Source organism: Channa argus, chromosome 18 (genome assembly GCF_033026475.1).
Source record: "Channa argus isolate prfri chromosome 18, Channa argus male v1.0, whole genome shotgun sequence".
In the NCBI taxonomy this organism is placed as follows: domain Eukaryota; kingdom Metazoa; phylum Chordata; class Actinopteri; order Anabantiformes; family Channidae; genus Channa; species Channa argus.
This window is the reverse complement of record NC_090214.1, coordinates 18,670,114-18,688,307: the sequence shown is the minus strand read 5'-3', so window position 1 is coordinate 18,688,307 and position 18,194 is coordinate 18,670,114. Positions and strand designations below refer to the sequence as shown.

Here is an 18,194-nt window from a genome sequence, read left to right as displayed (position 1 = left end):
AATCTATTGACGGTGTAGTCCCAATCTGCAATTAAATTTTTAGAAATTAAATTAACTTTCTAAAAGTTCAACGTATCAACCTATGACTAGTGCTAGTGCTAACAAAATGATAAAATAATACTTTTTTTCACTAGTCTCCACTTTTGAAAGATGTGAGCATTTTAATTTGCAATAATTCTAACAGCTCCTACTTTCTCCGTTTATGTAGCCAGAATCAAAGAAGGCGGTAGAAGAGTTGCACACATATAATTTTAAAACCTATTACACATTCAGAGAAATTGAATCACTTTGCACTCAAACATAATCACTCTGCTTTTTGACTCTTTCTTCCCTTGTCCTCATGTTGCCCCCACTAAGGCAAAAGCTGGTAAGGTGCTTTTCAGCAATCAAGAGAGATGCCATTAGCAGGATTAGAGTGAATAGTTTTACTGCACAGTGATATCTTTATTCTCTTTATCTTGTGAACATTCAAATTTGTGATGTACAGTATATCCCCAGATCCACATGCATCTTTTGCCAGCTTAAAAAATTTTGATCCTAAGGAAAATCTGAAATGCAGTGATCACTGCAATCTCCTACTAAGCACTTAAGACTGGTTTCATTAACTATGACCATTAGAAATTTTAGACCTAAACCAGATTAAAATCTTACCATTTTTGAAGGCACTGACAAATGATGACAGTAAAACCTCCTAATTATTAGACAAATTAGAAAACATTGTTATTGATTCTGTTTGGGGTCAAATTGACATATTTGGTTATCCTACACTGTGTGTGTCTGTATGTGTGTGCATGACTTTCTATGGTTGTGTATTGATGTAGTGTGAGGACATTTTGCCTTAGGTCAGCGTCAACATTAAGCATTTGGTTGTGATGTCTGAGGTTGGTAAAAAGGGCTACAGAATATGTTATGTGGAGGAGTTTTCTCACAACTACAGAACAAATGTGTGTGTGTTTTACAGAACACATACGGGCTGGCAGGTGTTCTGCCACCTGCCTAACTGAAAATGCATTTAAAGTCCATGTAACCGCTGAAAATCAGCTTCTGCTGCGGTATGAAAGTCATGAAGCTTACACACTGAGTGACATTTGATTCAGAGCTTTTTACTTGATTCAGTGATGGACACGTCTGGCTGGAAATGAGAACATGTTAATTGTTATTCCTGGAGGTGACCACAGGCAGGTACAGTAGACGTTTCTTGGAAGTGATTAAGTGATCAGGGAACGCACTACATAATGGCATCTACAAAAGACAGGAGGTTCTTTGTAAAAGGTCAGATGTAAGGTTTAGAAAATTGTCTTTCTTACCAAGCAGATAAAATGAACATGGCCAATTCAGGTGGCTTTAAAATATTACAGAGTCATAGATAATGGTCTCAATGACAGGACAGTTTTTATATCCTGGCTATCTGTAAGTTAGTCTGTTACAGTTTCATCTCTGTTTAATTTATTGGTGTTTGGTTTTAATATAGAAATGTCTGCTGTGAAAATGCAATAATTTGCAATTGAAAGTTTTCATTGTAAATAGTGCAAAAATAACCGTTGGATTTTTCAAAAAGCTTTTTTTGAACTTGAAGCCAGCACCGAGTTTCACAAAAGTTGGGATATGGGTATGCGATATGTAATACCACTGTGTTGCATTGCCGCTGTGTTTGGTAACTGAAGTGACCAACTGCTTTAGTTTAAAAAATTATTGTATTCTTCTTTAATTTCAACTGTTCCACAGTTCAGGATCTCCCTTCTCTTATTTGTCACTTTATAATGCTCCAAATGTAAAAGGTCTGGGCTAAAGCCTGGAACCAACCAGGCGATCCCTGAGGAGACAGCATCTGTGGCTTCCAAAAAAAAAACCCTTAAAAATGGACTTGTCAAATCACAGGACATCTTAAATGAACTCAGACCTACAGTTTATATATTTAGTTTTTGCATACTAGAATTTTAACTTGCATTTGCAGATGCACTAATGAACCTTGTTCAATGACAGTGGTTTTCAAAGGTGTTCCTGGGTCCATTGTGGGACTTCCACTCAGAATCTGTTTTTAACGCAAGGCTTCCTGAGGGACTGGAGACTGCAGCTATTCAACATACTGTAGATTTTTGGCCTTGTCCCTTGTCTACAGAGTTTTCTGGAGTCAATGACTCTTGTATTAATATTACACACTGTAGATTGTTAAGACACTGCACTATTTACCCATGTAGTTTTGCAGTAGTGACCTCACACTGCTTCTTAGTCCTGGGTTTTTGAGAAACTCAGTATCAATGTACTGTACTTACTTAAGTTGCAACTTCAGCTACAGTATATCACCACATCTTCAGTTTGATCCTCTCATACAAATGAAGATGCAATTCATATTTTCTGATTTTCTTTTACGACTTTCTGGATTGTTTCTGGATGTTTGAACACCAAAAACCGCTGATGAGAACTGAGTGATATGGTTGCAAACTTCAGAACAACATAGTAAATTGACAGTAAATTGGTTTAAATGAGAAGGTTCATTCCTTAGCAACACAAAGAATTTCATCAGAAAAGTTTGAGTTTATATTTTTTGCAGGATGACTTATGTTACCTAACCACTGCTTCCAGTGTCACAAATACACCTTAGAGTGTTAAGCGGGTGAACCAGACACAGTCCTCACCATATAATTCGTTCTAAGACACCTTGACAAGAATTCAAACTCTTACTTCAACAACAGAGGCATGAATTTGGAACAAGCTGGGAAATGATAAAGTTGATTGAACCATTGCTTGAAGAGTGTGAAGCCTATATTAAGCATTTGGTTCGGAACTAATGAAAACCTTTTAACCCACTTCGCATCTCCTCGTTCAAGACAAACCAAGTCTGACACTAATGACCATTCAGAATTAGGAGGCCTGGAAATATAAAATCCACGCTCACATCTCAAAGATTAAAGTGTCGAAAAAGCTGCAGAGATAAAGCATCTTAAGGAGTTGTATAGTATGTTTGTATTTGTAAATGTGGGCTGTGATAATGAATGAATAAAGTAATGGTCATATTTATAAGTGTATTTTAAAGCTTTTACATTAAATTATTTAGAAATTAAACCTAGCTGTCAATAGAACCAAAGACCTGTTGAGGGTCTGTCACTAAAAAGATTCTGCTACTATTAGGCCAAAATTTTGTTATTATACATTTTCAACATTGTTTTGTTTATTTAAAAAATAATAGAGCAATTCTAATAGTCATGGCCAAAATTTTAGATTTAGTTTTGCAAGACTAAGTGTTTGAGTTTAATTTAGCATTTTTAATCAAATTTATAAGTAAGGTGGCAGATAGCAATGAAGTCATTGAGAAAAATGCGAAAACAATAGTTGGAAAGATTAGTCTGGACACATTATTGATTCCCAATAATCTGACACTGGAACATTATTACAATTACAATGTTTGGAGGTGTGTGGTTACTTTGTACCAGCCTGGTTTTATTTGCCTGGTGGTGTGTGTGATGGGCTTTGTGCTCTGGCTCTGCTTTATCTACATTTGGTAATTTGGCAGATGCTTTCATCCAAGGTAACTTACAAGTAAGGTACAAGGCAAGCAAAACTCTCAAGTGGTCAAGGAGAAATCTTTAGATCAATGTGCTATGGGAAAAAGCGTTTCCATTTTATGAGATGCAAGTCCAAGAAAGACTTTTTAAAGATTTAAATGCATAGGAAGTTGCAGCAGAGTTCTGTTTTCAGCAGTTTCTTTTAATATTGAGGATGCTGAGCGTGCAGAGTTTAGGAGCTTGTTCTACCATCATTGCACCACTGAGCTAAAGAGTTTTGATTGGGATCCTTTGTGTGGTGATGGGACCACCGTTCGATGGCAGAGCTCAATGGGTGGGAGGGATTGTAGACCTGAATGAGGGAGTTGAGGTAGACAGGGGCTGTTGAGTTGACCACTCTGAATAAATCTGAATTTATCTGAATAAATCTCTCATGTTTGAATAAGCACTGTGCATGTGACACAAAATACACAGACAGGGAAAGTGAATTTCAAGGTGAGTAAATGGTCAGTTGGTCAGTGATTAGTTTCTCAGTTGTCTCTCACTGATTAATTCTCTGTTGAAAATTGGTGTACCAGCCACACAATGTGATATCCAGAGTTTTGTCCAAGCACTCGCTCATAACGTGAAGGTTGGGATCAAATCACTTTAGTGACGAATCCACTGCAGACCCTTTAAAAAAGAAAAGTGACTGAATAAAACTCATCATTTCTAAACCGATTAACACTGCAGTAGGAATGCTGGTGTTCCAGTAAATTACACTCCACTGATTTATATTTACAATTCAGCATTTAGCAGACGATTTTATCCAAAGCGACTTACAAGTATCTGTATGATCTTTAAACCAGTATAACTGATTCTTTCAGTTGGCAGCGGCTGCTTTATACTGCTTGAAAAACATCTTCTCCACATTTAAGCCATCATCTCTGATTTAAGTAGCTATGGGCTATATTGGGGGCTAAGAGACCATAGCCTCAGATTTGACAAGTCTTACTTCAGAGCACATTGCTGTTACATATGACTGTCCACAGTGTTTACCTTCACTAAACCCGCATAAATGACGGCAGGATGCTACACAATAATTTTGCCTGTCCAGCTGGTCTGTAAGAAGTCAGAGTGCTGCCCATCAAGTGGGAGACATGGTCTTGTTGGGGCTTAAAAATGGGGAGTTAATAATAGTGTTTCTTTGTGATTTTGAGATGTATAATGCTATAAAAAGCATTTTGTTGTTTCAATTTACAACACGAGAGAGTTGAATTAGGAGAACAGCACTGGATAGAGGTCTGTGTTTGCTTTACTCTGCAACATCCACATGTCAACATGTTTTTCTTGAGAAGCCGGTTCATAATTTGTTGAGTCCTCACACCTCCCTCAGCTGTTTTAGAACTGAGACCTGTGCTGTGACTGGCTGAGATTCATAAGATTTATTAATTAATGCACCATTCCCATCTGCGTTGTAAACAGTCCTTTCTCCTTCTGCACCTTACAGTTCTGCACCAAGGCTGTATAAACCAAACACTGTCTGTGCTTAATCTTTGTCTCCCCAATCATGGTGTCCATGGTGCAGAAAATATTAAAACTGTAAGCACACAGCAATTTTCTTTAAATTTTTTAAATATACTAATAGCCTATATCTAATTATGCCACAAGGGGGCTCCCTGGCTATCGCTGAGCCTATAGGCATTTGCCTATATTGTCTAGGATTTTTTCTGTCAGGGTTTTCATCACTAATTTCAAAAATAGTGTTTTTACCTTATTTTTTGTGCCAGCAATTATTCTCTTTGAATGGTAAAGGTATGATATTTATTTCAAATATATTTTCACATGGATGTTCCAGTGTATGGTGATGGTTTTTCACAGTTACCGGAAAATAGTTTGGGTTGAAAACAGTTTTTGTATGTTTATTTGTTTGTTTTGTTCATGGGTAGATTGGAGTGTAGCTTTAATTGTTATGGTTAGGCTGAATGTCCAAAGTATGCTCGTCTCCATCTCTACTCAAGATGTTACATCAGTACGACAATCCATCAGTGACTTTCCCAGAATGTCAGGAGTCATGCTTTTAGATAAAGCTACTGTATTTCACAGTGGGTGGGTCAAGCCCCACTGCAGAGCAAAGCCACACTGATTGGTGGTAAGCGCAGGACAACGGCTGACTGAAAATGCATATGGACAGCTAAGCGACCGCGGGGCAGCCCTGACCGAGGGTCGTCATCTGATGACCTTGTGCTGTCTGCCATGGAAAGCTGATCTGACAGCGCGAGGCCTGGGGACACAGACACACATGTGGGAGTGCAGATAGCCATCAGAGCCAGACTGACTGACTGACAGATGTGGTGTCGGGAGGACTGGGAGGAGCAGAAAGTGCTGAGCCATTAACAATGACACTTTGCATGTTAATTAAGCAATTACTGCTCCCTTTTTCCCTTTTAAGGGGCAGTCAGTCTGATGAGTAGATGCCACTGTGACATATTAGGTGGTTCAAGAGTTCAGTCCATGCAGTCAGTCAGTGTTAAGATGACCAGGAGTGAGACATTGAGCTCCTGAGGTGTAACTGAGCCTGACTGTCGAATCCTCTGGAGATACAGTATATAAGAAAATACCGGGATAAAAACTGCCACAGATTAAATTATTTCATTTAATTCAGTTGTTTTGTTTTATTTTAAATGTTCACATTTTTTACTTTTGTTTTTTTTATGCTTAGCAGCTGGTTGTAGCCACTATTGAAGAGATCAAGGTAATGTCATTCATAATATATCTGGGAATTTAGTAATTTTATATACTGTTACTGTAGGTCCAAATGTTTTTATCCTCTAATTCCAAAAAAAAAATTAAAAACAAAGTTTATTTTTCCAACAACATAATATTTAATGTAGATTCAGCCAATAAAATGTCCCTAATTAGAAATAAGTTAATTTATTGTTAATTTATCAAGGGGGATGCACTAGTTTTTAAAAACATAAATAAAAAACATTTAAACAAATAAAAAACATTTAAACTAGCTGATTGTGCATAGAGTTAAGTTAGCATTGGCTTATATGCCATTTCAGTAAGTTTTAGGCTGAAATGGCTGGTAAGGAAATGCATTTACTGAGCATTCTGACACAAATCAGAAAACTAAAATTCAAAAGTAGGGCATTAATCAGACAGTGAACATAAATCCAGTCCACAAATGAACCAGTTCAGATTGTTTTGAAGGAATAATGATTTTTACAAATCAAATATTCACCACATTCCATAGCTGGTTCCTTACAATACGACTGCTGCTGGGACCCTCAGATGTTTTTCGTTTCTTTCATGTCTAACATCTCTGTGTATATGCAAATTACAATTGTCAGTCTCAGCATCTCACCGGTGAGTGAAAATAAACAGTAATCAACAAAACAGGCAGCGGTGAAAAGATGACAAAATTCATAATTTTGGAACAGTTAATAGCTTATGTTCACGTTAAACTATAGAGAGCATAGTGTGATTGAACAGCTTTTTAGCCATTTGGCAGAGTGCAGTGGCAGGGAGGGATTGTAGAGCTGGTTCAGTCACAGGAAGCCAGTGCAGATATCTGAGGAGTGTGGTGACATGTTTCTGTTTTGGCTGAACAAAAAGGCCTCATGCTGCTCCATTTTGGATCATCTGGAGGGGTTGGATTCCACAATTTGACTCACACAAATTATGTTTTTATTGTACACACGGTCACATTTTAGTTGGTTGTGAGCCTGTCTCTTCAAACAAGCGCTAAAAAAAAACGACTGCTAAGGAGTATTAGGTTTAGGCTTTAACTTACTTTTTGACCATGTGAATGTTCATGATTACAACCAGATCAAGATAAAATTGTTTAACTCATGCAGAAGAAGCTTCATATAATGCGATCTGTATGACGCTTTTGGAAACATAAAAGACAAACATCTCAAGGGAACATTAACACTGCACAGCTGGAGAGGGGAATGGGCTATTAGGGGTCTAGTAAGTACCTACAGCACATTAGGACAATCTTTATTCAGTGTCATGTGTAGTCTGTTTTAAATAAGATGGTTATGTTGGTTTAACTCAAAGAAGTTTTGTAATTTTGAACCTTATGCTATCACGGTAATGCAATAAAGTTCTCTTATGTTAAATGTAAAAAAATCAATAATTCAGTAGATTCACCGTGAAACAATTATGTAACGCAAATAAAATCCTAGTATTCTTTTCTTTGTTTAAATTGAGGGTTCAAATGTTTTTTATTGTCTAAATAGATCAAAATGTTTCCCTTTTAATGTACTTTAATTGAATACATACTAGTAATGAGGATCTACTCCCGCACAAAGTCTTACGTGTCCAAACACATGATAGCTTCTAGATGTTACTGAACAGTAGTATGTGTTTTTGGCTGCATCTTTGGCTTATACAAAGAACCTACGTAGTCATATTTTACAGAAGGACCTTCTCGGTTGGCACATGGATGCAGTGCACCATGTGCATGCACCACAACATTCAAAAACACGTAAAGGAATCAAATATTAACATATTTTGCCAACACTGATAGTGCTCTTAAATTATTACAATTCTAAAATAACATGTCATGAACAGTACGTTCTAGCTTCATCCACCCATACATTATCTTAACTGCTTCTCCTGTTGGGTCACAGAGGTGGGGCATATGCCGGACATGTAGTTTAATGAAATAAATGTCAAAGTCTAACATACGACAAAAAAAAATAAAAAAATAAATCAAAATCTGTACTAGATACACTATTCAGCTTGTATCTCCATCTGGAATCTGTGTCACACCTTAAGATATATTGAGAAACCAATAAAATGTTTTATAGATGTTATAGATTTTGTCATCAAAACATTTCCCATAGAAACACCAATTTCATATTTTGCTAAAGCAAAGCCATTTCGGGGGCTTTTACTTAATGTTTGAAAGTCCATATAGGCACAGAGCTCATTAATAGAAATCAAACTGTGTCAACATTTGATATCATAATCATTTTTGCATTTGAGTAGATAAATACACGAGTATTAAGAAAACAGGGATAGTCTAACGATTGGTGTAGAGTAAACACAGAGGAGGAGTGCCAGGATGTGCAGGACTATTTTTATATTTTTTTGAATATTGCACACCTGTCCTGACACAAACATGGAGGTCAAACAAATATGATATGTCCGTATCAAGTAGAAATTAAACAACATGCATTATCCTCCCTAAACATGAAGCTGCCTCCTACAAAACAATGATTATTTACTGTGTGAAATTGACTTTTTACTTAGTCAGTGTCACAACTGTGTAATTGCTCCAAGTGCATTTTTACAGTAAAAATGTAAAACATTTAAATGATTGTTGCACTGAGAGTAGCAGATATAAGAAATGACCTGGAGACGATGAAAGTATTTCAGTCCAAGTAAAACACTACTAACAGTTGTGCACCTTGAGTCCACACAAGAGCTGCTACCAGCATCGTCTTATTTTAATGGAGCTGTTTCTGGCAGTACTAAGCATTTTACCCCAGCTTACGTGAAACCAGTAACTCTTCCTCATCGGAACTCTTTTTTCTTCTTGTCTTTCTTATCCCACTCTCCCTCATACTTACTTACCATCATAAAAGACTTTTGAAGACTGTTGCTGTAAGTAGAAAGTGTTGCAGTTATGCATTTAACAGTGTGGGTTAACAGTAAAAGAGCACTTAACAGCACCCTGGTAGTCTTTAGTCATGCACACAGAAAAGAAAGTCCAATCACTGAACTCCTACTTCAGCCGTCTGCTGGCTCCATCAGCCTGTCAGAGCAGCGGCTCCACATTCAGATGAAAACGGCCACATTAGCTCTTCACATTAAGAGCTTATGAATAGATTTACATCTCTGGGATCATTAACTGGAGGATTCTCTCGGCTGCCTTTCACACCACACTGTTTATTACGCAGCTGCAGGTATCGTCGCCAGCAGTTTCAGCGGGCCACCTTCATCCTCTTCATTATCAGCATCATTCTCACAAGATCATCATCGTCATCGTCACATCACCACGGCGTCGTCATCTTCATCAGCATTAAACTGATATTAGCAGGGGTTAAATTGGGATTTGTGAGGAGAGCAAGTCTTTGTCCTGCGTGAGTGGGTTGGAAACGTGGGTTGGTGGGTTCACAGCCCACATTATCAACAGTTTTCATAGGGCTTAGTTATCACTAAAAAGTAGTTGATGGAGAATGTGCAGAATAAAAATGACCTACATTTTAAAATTAGGTGTTTTGTCGCTTTTACCAAGGAAAACTACGTAATAGACCCATCGACAAGCTACAAAAAAAAAAAATATTCCCTAGATTGAACAATCTTTAGACTTTTGCTGACCGTTCAAATGAAGTGGCACCTCTGCTGATGTTACTGTACTCGAGAGTGATGGACTTAATGTACATTAAGGTTAAATAACACTAGAGTAAACACAATATTTCATCAGAATATTATGTAAACATCGTAAACAGCTCCATTTTAATAGATGGATAGATAGATAGATAGATGGATACTTTAATAAGGGAATGTTTGTGTTCCAGTAGCTGTTAGACATAATAGTACTACAGTATACATACAAAGTAATAAGATATCAATGAAAAAAAAAAAAAAAACAAATAGCAAAACATTGATATGTTATATAAGTCATATGAGATATGTTCCTGGATTGTAATCCTGGCTTATTATCATCCTCGTCATATTCAGCATTAATCATTAACATTATAACCATCATCTATAGTAACTCGTCATCCTCATTCATAGTTATTATTATCCACCAACATTTTCATCAACATTATCATTATTATTGTAACATTATCCTCATCATACTCATCAAAAGGAATATCCCTGATCATCATTGTCATCATTATTATCATCATCACCATAATTGTCATCATCCTCACTCTTAACATCATCATAACTTCATCCTTGTCACATTTTAATCACCATGATCGTTATGATTGGCTCTGTAATCAGAGAGTTCTTCAAAAATGTCAGTCATGTAGTTACTGTATTCAGTAATCACCCATCTTAATCATCAGGAGATCATTATCATCCTTCTTGTGGTCACCCTCACCGTTATCATCATCGTCAAAATCAATCGGCATAATTGATCACCCTTATCATTACCTAATGGATGCCTATGTCTTTGCATTTTTCACTAATAATAATTAGTGAAAATAATTAAGTATGACAAAAAAACTTTCACTTTTTCCACAACAAAACACAGCAAAGTGATGCACAATAGACTGTGTATGGTGTGGATGACGTGTTCTGAACCTGTGACCCTTCCCCAAGCCAGTATTCAGCCTCATTACTCAAACCTTATTTTACATTTAGAATAATAGGCTAATGGTAGATATCAGACACTCATTTCTAGAATCACCTTAATTTTAGCAAACAGTGCAGCCCCTGAATCCTTTTCTGGCAGATTGTCTGGGTGGATCACCTCCCTCCAGAACTACAATTGGCTCTTTGATAACAGATCTTTTAATATTACTCTCTTCTTCAATATCAGAGGATTGTGAGGATATTGAGTGAGACCTAAGAGTTTCCCCCTTTCAGCTTGGCTCAGCATCAAAACATATTAGACAGATAAATGAGAGCTGGACTTGCGTCGGAGCCGGTCTCTTTCTGTGCCTCCGTGTCATTTATTCGTCCCCCAAATACCGGCTCAATCAGATAGCACCCAGCCTTTCATAGCAGCCACCATCTTTCTGCATCTGTTGACCTGCGCTGGCACAGCAGAGACTAATGCTTTGGTGGGACTGAAACAGCCATTTCCTTCTTACTTTCAAACTGCCTTTTGCTCAATTTGACTTTTTCTTTTTACTCAGATAAAGCTCAGATCTAAAGGTCAGACTGTGTGTATGCCTTGGTGCTCTAGGCGTTGTTTTGTTCCCTGAATTATCCAAAATAAAAAAGCCTTGTAAAGCTTTCAGTTTGTGACTTAAGTTGCTGACTCTCATCCTATGTATCAGCTTGTAAAACATGTGATAAAAGGCTTTTTTTTTCTTTTTTAACCTACATAGATGGGTAATGATGTACAATAATATTTCTAGATAGAATAAGAGCTTGTTTGATTAACTCCAATAGATTTTGTGGAAGCTATTGCTTTGAGTTTTAGGTGCTTTTGTGTTTGTGTGTGCGTGTGTATGTGTGTGTGTGTGTGTATTTCAGACTTACACTCCACTCAAAACGAAGTCCTTAAAACAACATATCCTTGAGCAATTTCCTGTAACCATGGCAATAGGACATTCTCTCCAATCAAAGTGCTGTATTGGATGTTAGGGAAGTGCAGGGTTTCCTGCTGTTTTTACTGGCTTCCTCCCATTGACATATGCATGGGCCTCTGCATTTGGTCCTGGAAAGCGACAGAGGTAATAGGCCTTGCTGTGTTCACTTTTTCTGTTTTGTGCTTTTTTTTTTTAAATCAATTTATCCACACAATCACATTTGAATGAAGTAAGTTTAACTTTTTTATATAACATATTAACACCAAATGAGTAAGCTGTCTTTACCAATCGTTCTTATATTTGTTCACAAATATGCTATAAATAAATTATTCATTAATTAATATGCTATAAATTGACTTTTGTAATGTTTTAAATTGAATTCAACCTAAAGACAACACTAACAAAAATTCAGAAAACTACAGTAAAGCCCCGAAATGAATTGAATCCATGTTTTTGTAGGCGGAACCTACTTTTGTTAGTGCGCAGACAGTCGGCTCGCAACCCAACGCATGTTTGTAAGGCATTCCACATATGGACCACAACATAACTGTTTTCAGGAGCACTGAAGCAGCATTTATATCAGCAGCAAGCAGTTTTCAGCTCTAAAACCCCACTGTACATTGGCCCAAAAGGAGAGTTAATATTGGACCTCGACACCCACCTGCATCACAAATCAATTCATCATCTAAATAAAATTCAATAATAATAATTACCTTTCTGGTTTGTCAGAAGTATCTGGACCAGACTAGTACATTTCTCCAGCATCAGAATCATTACTGTTGAAAGTATATGGCTTTTATAATGGAGTTTTTGTCTTTAAATTGAACACAATTAAAGAGCTTTACCTTCAGTATAGTGGTACTTCTACTTGCTGTGAAGTAGAAGCCCTTTTACTTTATGAATTTTGTTTGTTTACTATTTAGTAGTGATGCTGAATGTGCTCCTCAGTGGTGCCACTGTGTCCTGCAGTACACTGCACATAAAAGTTCATCAAAGTTCCAAAATGCAACATTTGGGAATTAAACTACCGTAGCTGTAGCAAAGAGACTCCAAAATCAATCCACCCATCGCACCAAATACTGATGTTGCTTACAAAGGAACATCTTTGCGCTGCTGTCAATGTTGATGTGAGTCAATTAATTAATTAGTTAGTTATTAATTAACAATTAAACAGAAACAAGTTGTAGACAATGTTTGTTTTTATTTTGTGTTGAAGCTACATTCTGAAAGAGGAAGTTAACTTACAATGTTACAATGTTACAGAGCATCAGATCCTTAAATAGTTACATTCTTGGCCCACTCTGATGGGGAAATAATTTCCAGCAAACATCACTCCATCTCTGCTCCACTTGATCAAACCTGGCAGCGATGCAGTTTGGTCATCACATCGCCAGAAACAACTCTCACCAGATCCTTCCACAGCCTAGATACTCAAACCTATCAGTACCATCCAGACCATCATTAATCCGAGGTGTGGGATGGAAAGATCCCTCCTGCTACATACACAACAGCCACCCAAGACCTGTGGTTCACCTGAACCGGCTGATATACAACGCTTCGATGTGAGGGTGGCTGTGCTGCTGGTGACCCTGGCTGGAGCTGTGATCCTGCTGCTGCTGTACAAACTCTTACAGCTGAGACACAGGTGGGTTTTCGTTGCACAGTAATGTGTGATGTTACAAACCAGCTAAATGCACATTCTCAAGTTAAATTTGAGAATGTGAAGTCACAGTCTTCCTCCTTTACTATGTAAAGTGGATGTGTTGGCTGAACTTAAATTAAACCATTCATATTCCCTCCAAAATTAAATGTAATGTATTTACTTTGGTAAATGACAAAGTACTGTGTAAAACTGATGACATCCATTGTGCTAAACAGCAAACATTAATGTTGATGAGTTTTACCTGCTTAAATGAAGAAAATAATGTTATTTGTTGTGTCCTTAAGGCTCAGGCTGAGTAGAGCGAGATACGCTCTAGAGTACTTCAGCTTCTACCACACTGCTACCTACACACTTAAACATATTGCGCCATGTCAGGACCCACCAGTCAAGAACAGGACCATCCCTGAAACTACTCCGCCAGTCCTAGCCTCATCCACAGTGACACCCCTTGATGTCACCCTAGAGCCACCCTCATTGGTTCCTTCTCCACTGCCACTCCCTCCACCTTCTGTCCTTCCTCCACCACCTGTCCAACTTCCACCTACTCTACCTCCAGCACCTCCTGTTCTCGCCCTGCCTCTGCCAGTTATCCACACCAACCCACCCAGCCCTCACTTGTCATGGGGTGCTTGCTCAGAAGCAGATGTCTACTCCCGAATTGGAACTTTCCAGCCCTCCAGGCTCTCTAGCCTCTCCAACAATTCAAAAGTTATCCTGTTTGAACACTCATCTCTCTGACCTCTGGCTTGGAACATGATTGGAAATTCCATAAAGTTGTTCTAAAAGACTGATCTGTGAGAAACTGCATGCACACTATTTAAATTATCCTAAACTTAATTCTGGTTTCCCTATATTAAATATCTTTGCTTCTAGCTCAAGACATTTTCATTTTCAATGACATCACCTACTGTATATCAGATTTGGTAGAGCAGTTTGACCAAGTCTGGAATCCAATAATAACACCAAAGGGTACGCCAAAGGACGTACAAAGCGGCACAATTTGACAGCTCAGGAAGCCTCAATATCTGATGCTGTGGTATGAGAATGTGTTTTGATCTACCAATAGCTTTTTGAAAATATGTAAAGTTCCTTTTGATGCCGACGAAGCTAATAATAAGGCTCAAAGCTGAACACTTTAAAGTTTAAAATAAACTCCAACTAAAAATGTTCACTTTTAATCTTTTTTTAGGGTTGCCTGCCTGCCTGCCTTCTAAATGCCATATCTTAAAAAATGCTTTAAAGAGATTTTCAAAGTTGGCACAAACTTCCACCTTGATTTCAGAGTGAACTGATTAGATTTTGAAGGTCAAAAATCACCAAAAGTCACCATGAAGCTATGACTGTCACATTTATGTCAACAAAATAAGTCAGGAGAAACTTGACAGTACATCTGGCACAAACATCAACTTGGACCGATCGATGAAGTGATTAGAATCTGACCATATTATACACTATAACGATGTGTTACCGAATTAATACAAAACCAAGTAAAAAATTATTGTCGGAATTCATATCGTTTGGCAAAACATACATCCATGAGTGATATACATTTTATCTTTAAGTGTATCTTTGGAGATGTCTCACTGTACATATTTGTCCAATATCACTGTCATTGTGTAAGTGAGCCGCTAACTACAGTAATCACTGAGGTGTGTATGTACTAGATCAGTTTTGAACCATTGTTAGGTATAACTTGGCACTTTGGGAAGTGTGCATGCACAAATACAGACCAAACACATCAACCACTTTTCTTCATCACTCTTTGTATGAATAAGGGTGTTGCCCAAACTGCCGTACATCTAATTTAAGTCAGGGCTTAAGTCACGAAGAGAAGCTCTAAAATGACTAATTTTAAAACCGGAACCATTTAGTGTGACTGTATATGAGCATTTATCTTGTGATTATATCAATCTCCTTGATCTACAGTGAGTTAATGATTAAAGAAAAGCTCATTATTTCTTGTTCATGGGATTTCACAGTGTAGGAGATTGGTAGAGAGGAAACTGGAGGCAACACTAAGAGTTTTTTTTCCTGCATTCTATGATGACAATTAAAAAAAATTAATTTAAAGACTGATTTTGTGATGTACCACGTTTAAAAACCCCAAGTTAAAAGTCCTAACCCCTTTCAATCCTTATTAGTACAAAACAATATAAGCATTTTTGTATGTGTACTATAGCTGATCTCATTGTTTCCTCACATGGGAGCCACTTCCTGAGCTGCTTTTCCATGACAGGGTTCCTCCTATTCTCTGTTTCCTCCCCCAGTCTTAGTCTCTGCCTCTGTCATGCTTTCCATTTCATTCAGTTATAGCCTTAAATTATTATTTCAGAATCACAGTACAGCAGTTGACAAACATATAGCATAATTAGTGCAGGTGCAGCTTTGAAAAAAACGATTCCTTACTTACTAAGCTGGGAAATGAGAAAATGAGCAAAGATGATTCTCTAACGTAGCTTTGTTAACACACAAGTAACATCTGTGTGGTGTTTGTTTGCTAACCCCAGTGTTCACACTGGCTGTAACAAGCTGTTAAGATGAATTTTCTATCAAAATTCAACCACATTTCCCCAACAGGTCTATGATTTATAATTTTACAAGTTTGTAAATTCATGTGGAAAGATTAGACGAGTTGATGGCGGTTTGTTGCAGGGTGAAAATTGAGACCTCGTGTGAAATCTGTAGTCTGTCTGCTAGTAAGGCCACAGTCTCCATGCTAAAAGCCTGTTAACTTAATGTGTGTGTATGTACTGCAGCACTGTTTCTTAATTCGTTGTAAACTGAGCAGGAAGGAGCAGCAAAGTCATTTGTAACTATATACTCTGGTGTAAATTAAATAAATGAGGGAATATTATAGGAGGATAAATATGAATGTGTTTGTGTTCTGGATCTGGATCATGTTAATTAAAGATTTTCATTTCAAAATATATAATATTTTAATAGCAATCCCCATTATTCATGTAGGTCTATCATATATTTTAAATTCTCCTTTTTATATGATTTTCTTCAAAGATGTGATTATTAACTTTGCAAATCCACTCACAATCAGCAGCCTGAAGCTTGTCCACCAGGGGGATGGTCTGCAACTAACAGAACTTTCTTTGAAAGGTAAAAACAGCCAGCTCAACTGTTATGAAATTCATTGTGAGTGTTTTAATTAGTCATTATCAGTGCATTGTTTTTGGTATAGTAGGTCAACTTATACCTGCATATTTATTATGAGCAAGATGTGTTGTAAGTTGTGAACATCTAGTGGTTGTAGTGATGGTAAATGGTAAATGTTCTGCACTTTAACAGCAGTTTTCTACCTATTAGCACTCAAAGCACTTTACACTGCTTCTTATTCACCCATTCACACTCACAATTACACTCAGACACCGGTGGGGGAGCTGCTATGCAGCTGGCAAACACTCACTGGGAGCAACTAAGTTAGGGTTCAGTGTCTTGCTCAAGGACACTTTGACATGTGACTGGAGGAGCCGGGGATGGGTGGACAACCGCTCTATCTTCCTGCCCCACAGTCGCATACATTTTTTGTGCTAAAACCATAACAGGATAATAACCCTCTGAGCCTACTAGCAAGTGAAGCGAGCCCTTACTGACACATTGTTATAATGCTAACTAGAAAAGGCAATTTCCAAGGAAATTACGTGGGAGAGCTGTTAAGTCGCCCGGTAGAGGCCGACCGCTCAGAAGCGGCTGAGAGCAGAGGCGTTTGTACGTTCAAAGCCGCAAACGCTGAAGAGAGATAAATACAAACAAAAAGAGAAAGAAGAAGATGACAAGAAAAGGAAGAAATCCAAAATCCCAGGAAAAGTTGAATTAAGAAAAGAAAAAAGTAGAAAGTAACAATGGAGGAAGTAAATAAGTAAAAAGTTGATATTTAAAGTGTAAAGAAGCAGAAAAAGAAGCAAAGTAAAAAGTTGCTATTGAAAGTGTAAAGAAAAAAGTAAGAAGTGAAAAAGCAACAACTTGATTAACAAAAGTGGAAAGAAGTAGTAAGAAACAAAGGAAAAGGTAAATATTCCCAAAGTTAAAAGAAACAAAGAAAGAAGCAAAGTAAAAAAGTTGCTATTAAAAGTGTAAAGGAAGAAGTGAAAAAGCAACAACTTGATTAACAAAAGTGGAAAGAAGTAGTAAGAAACAAAGGAAAAGGTAAATATTCCCAAAGTTAAAAGAAACAAAAAAAAGAAGCAAAGTAAAAAAGTTGCTATTAAAGTGTAAAGAAAAAAGCTAGAAGTAACTAATTAGAAATGAAGGAACCATTTTAATGCTGAAAAACTGTTGAAAAAAAAAAAAGTTGAAAAGAGCTTTTAATTTGAAAGTGTGTTTCCTGTCTGTGTCTGCGTGGTAGTTTGTGTGTCCACTGTAGGGAGACTTCAAAACAAACTCATTTTAGCATTTAAATGCTAAATAATTAAAATAAGAATGATAAAAGGCTTTTATTTTGAAAGTGTGTTTCCTGTCTGTGGGTGTGTGTGTAGGGAAACTTCACCACAAAGTCATTTTAGCATTTAAATGCTAAAAAGTGGATAAAATATTATGAAAGGCTTTTATTTTGAAAGTGTGTTTCCTATCTGTGAGGGTGTGTGTGTAGGGAAACTTCACCACAAAGTCATTTTAGCATTTAAATGCTAAAAAGTGGATAACATATTATGAAAGGCTTTTATTTTGAAAGGGTATTTCCTGTCTGTGAGGGTGTGTGTCTGTGTGTGTCTCCACTGTGTATGTTGAGGGAGAAAAACTCAGGTAAAGTGTGTGGACACAGCTCTGAGGCTGATTACATGACGTCATGCAGCTGTGTCCGTTACCATGACA

The 18,194-nt window shown here is 37.3% G+C and overlaps 1 protein-coding gene across 2 annotated transcripts; it reads left to right on the top strand.

Annotated features, from left to right (window-relative positions):
* The first annotated feature begins 11,811 nt into the window (after window positions 1-11,811).
* On the top strand, window positions 11,812-16,230 carry LOC137103972 (uncharacterized). Of its 2 annotated transcripts, none has more exons than XM_067484752.1 (3): window positions 11,812-11,857; window positions 12,977-13,358; window positions 13,661-16,230. In XM_067484752.1, the coding sequence occupies exons 2-3, from the start codon at window positions 13,192-13,194 to the stop codon at window positions 14,112-14,114; spliced, it is 621 nt and encodes a 206-aa protein (XP_067340853.1). In that variant the 5' UTR covers window positions 11,812-11,857; window positions 12,977-13,191; the 3' UTR covers window positions 14,115-16,230. The 2 variants fall into 2 exon arrangements, with proteins under 2 accessions (XP_067340853.1, XP_067340852.1); XM_067484751.1 differs by having other exon boundaries at window positions 11,816-11,942.
* Window positions 16,231-18,194: the final 1,964 nt, after the last annotated feature.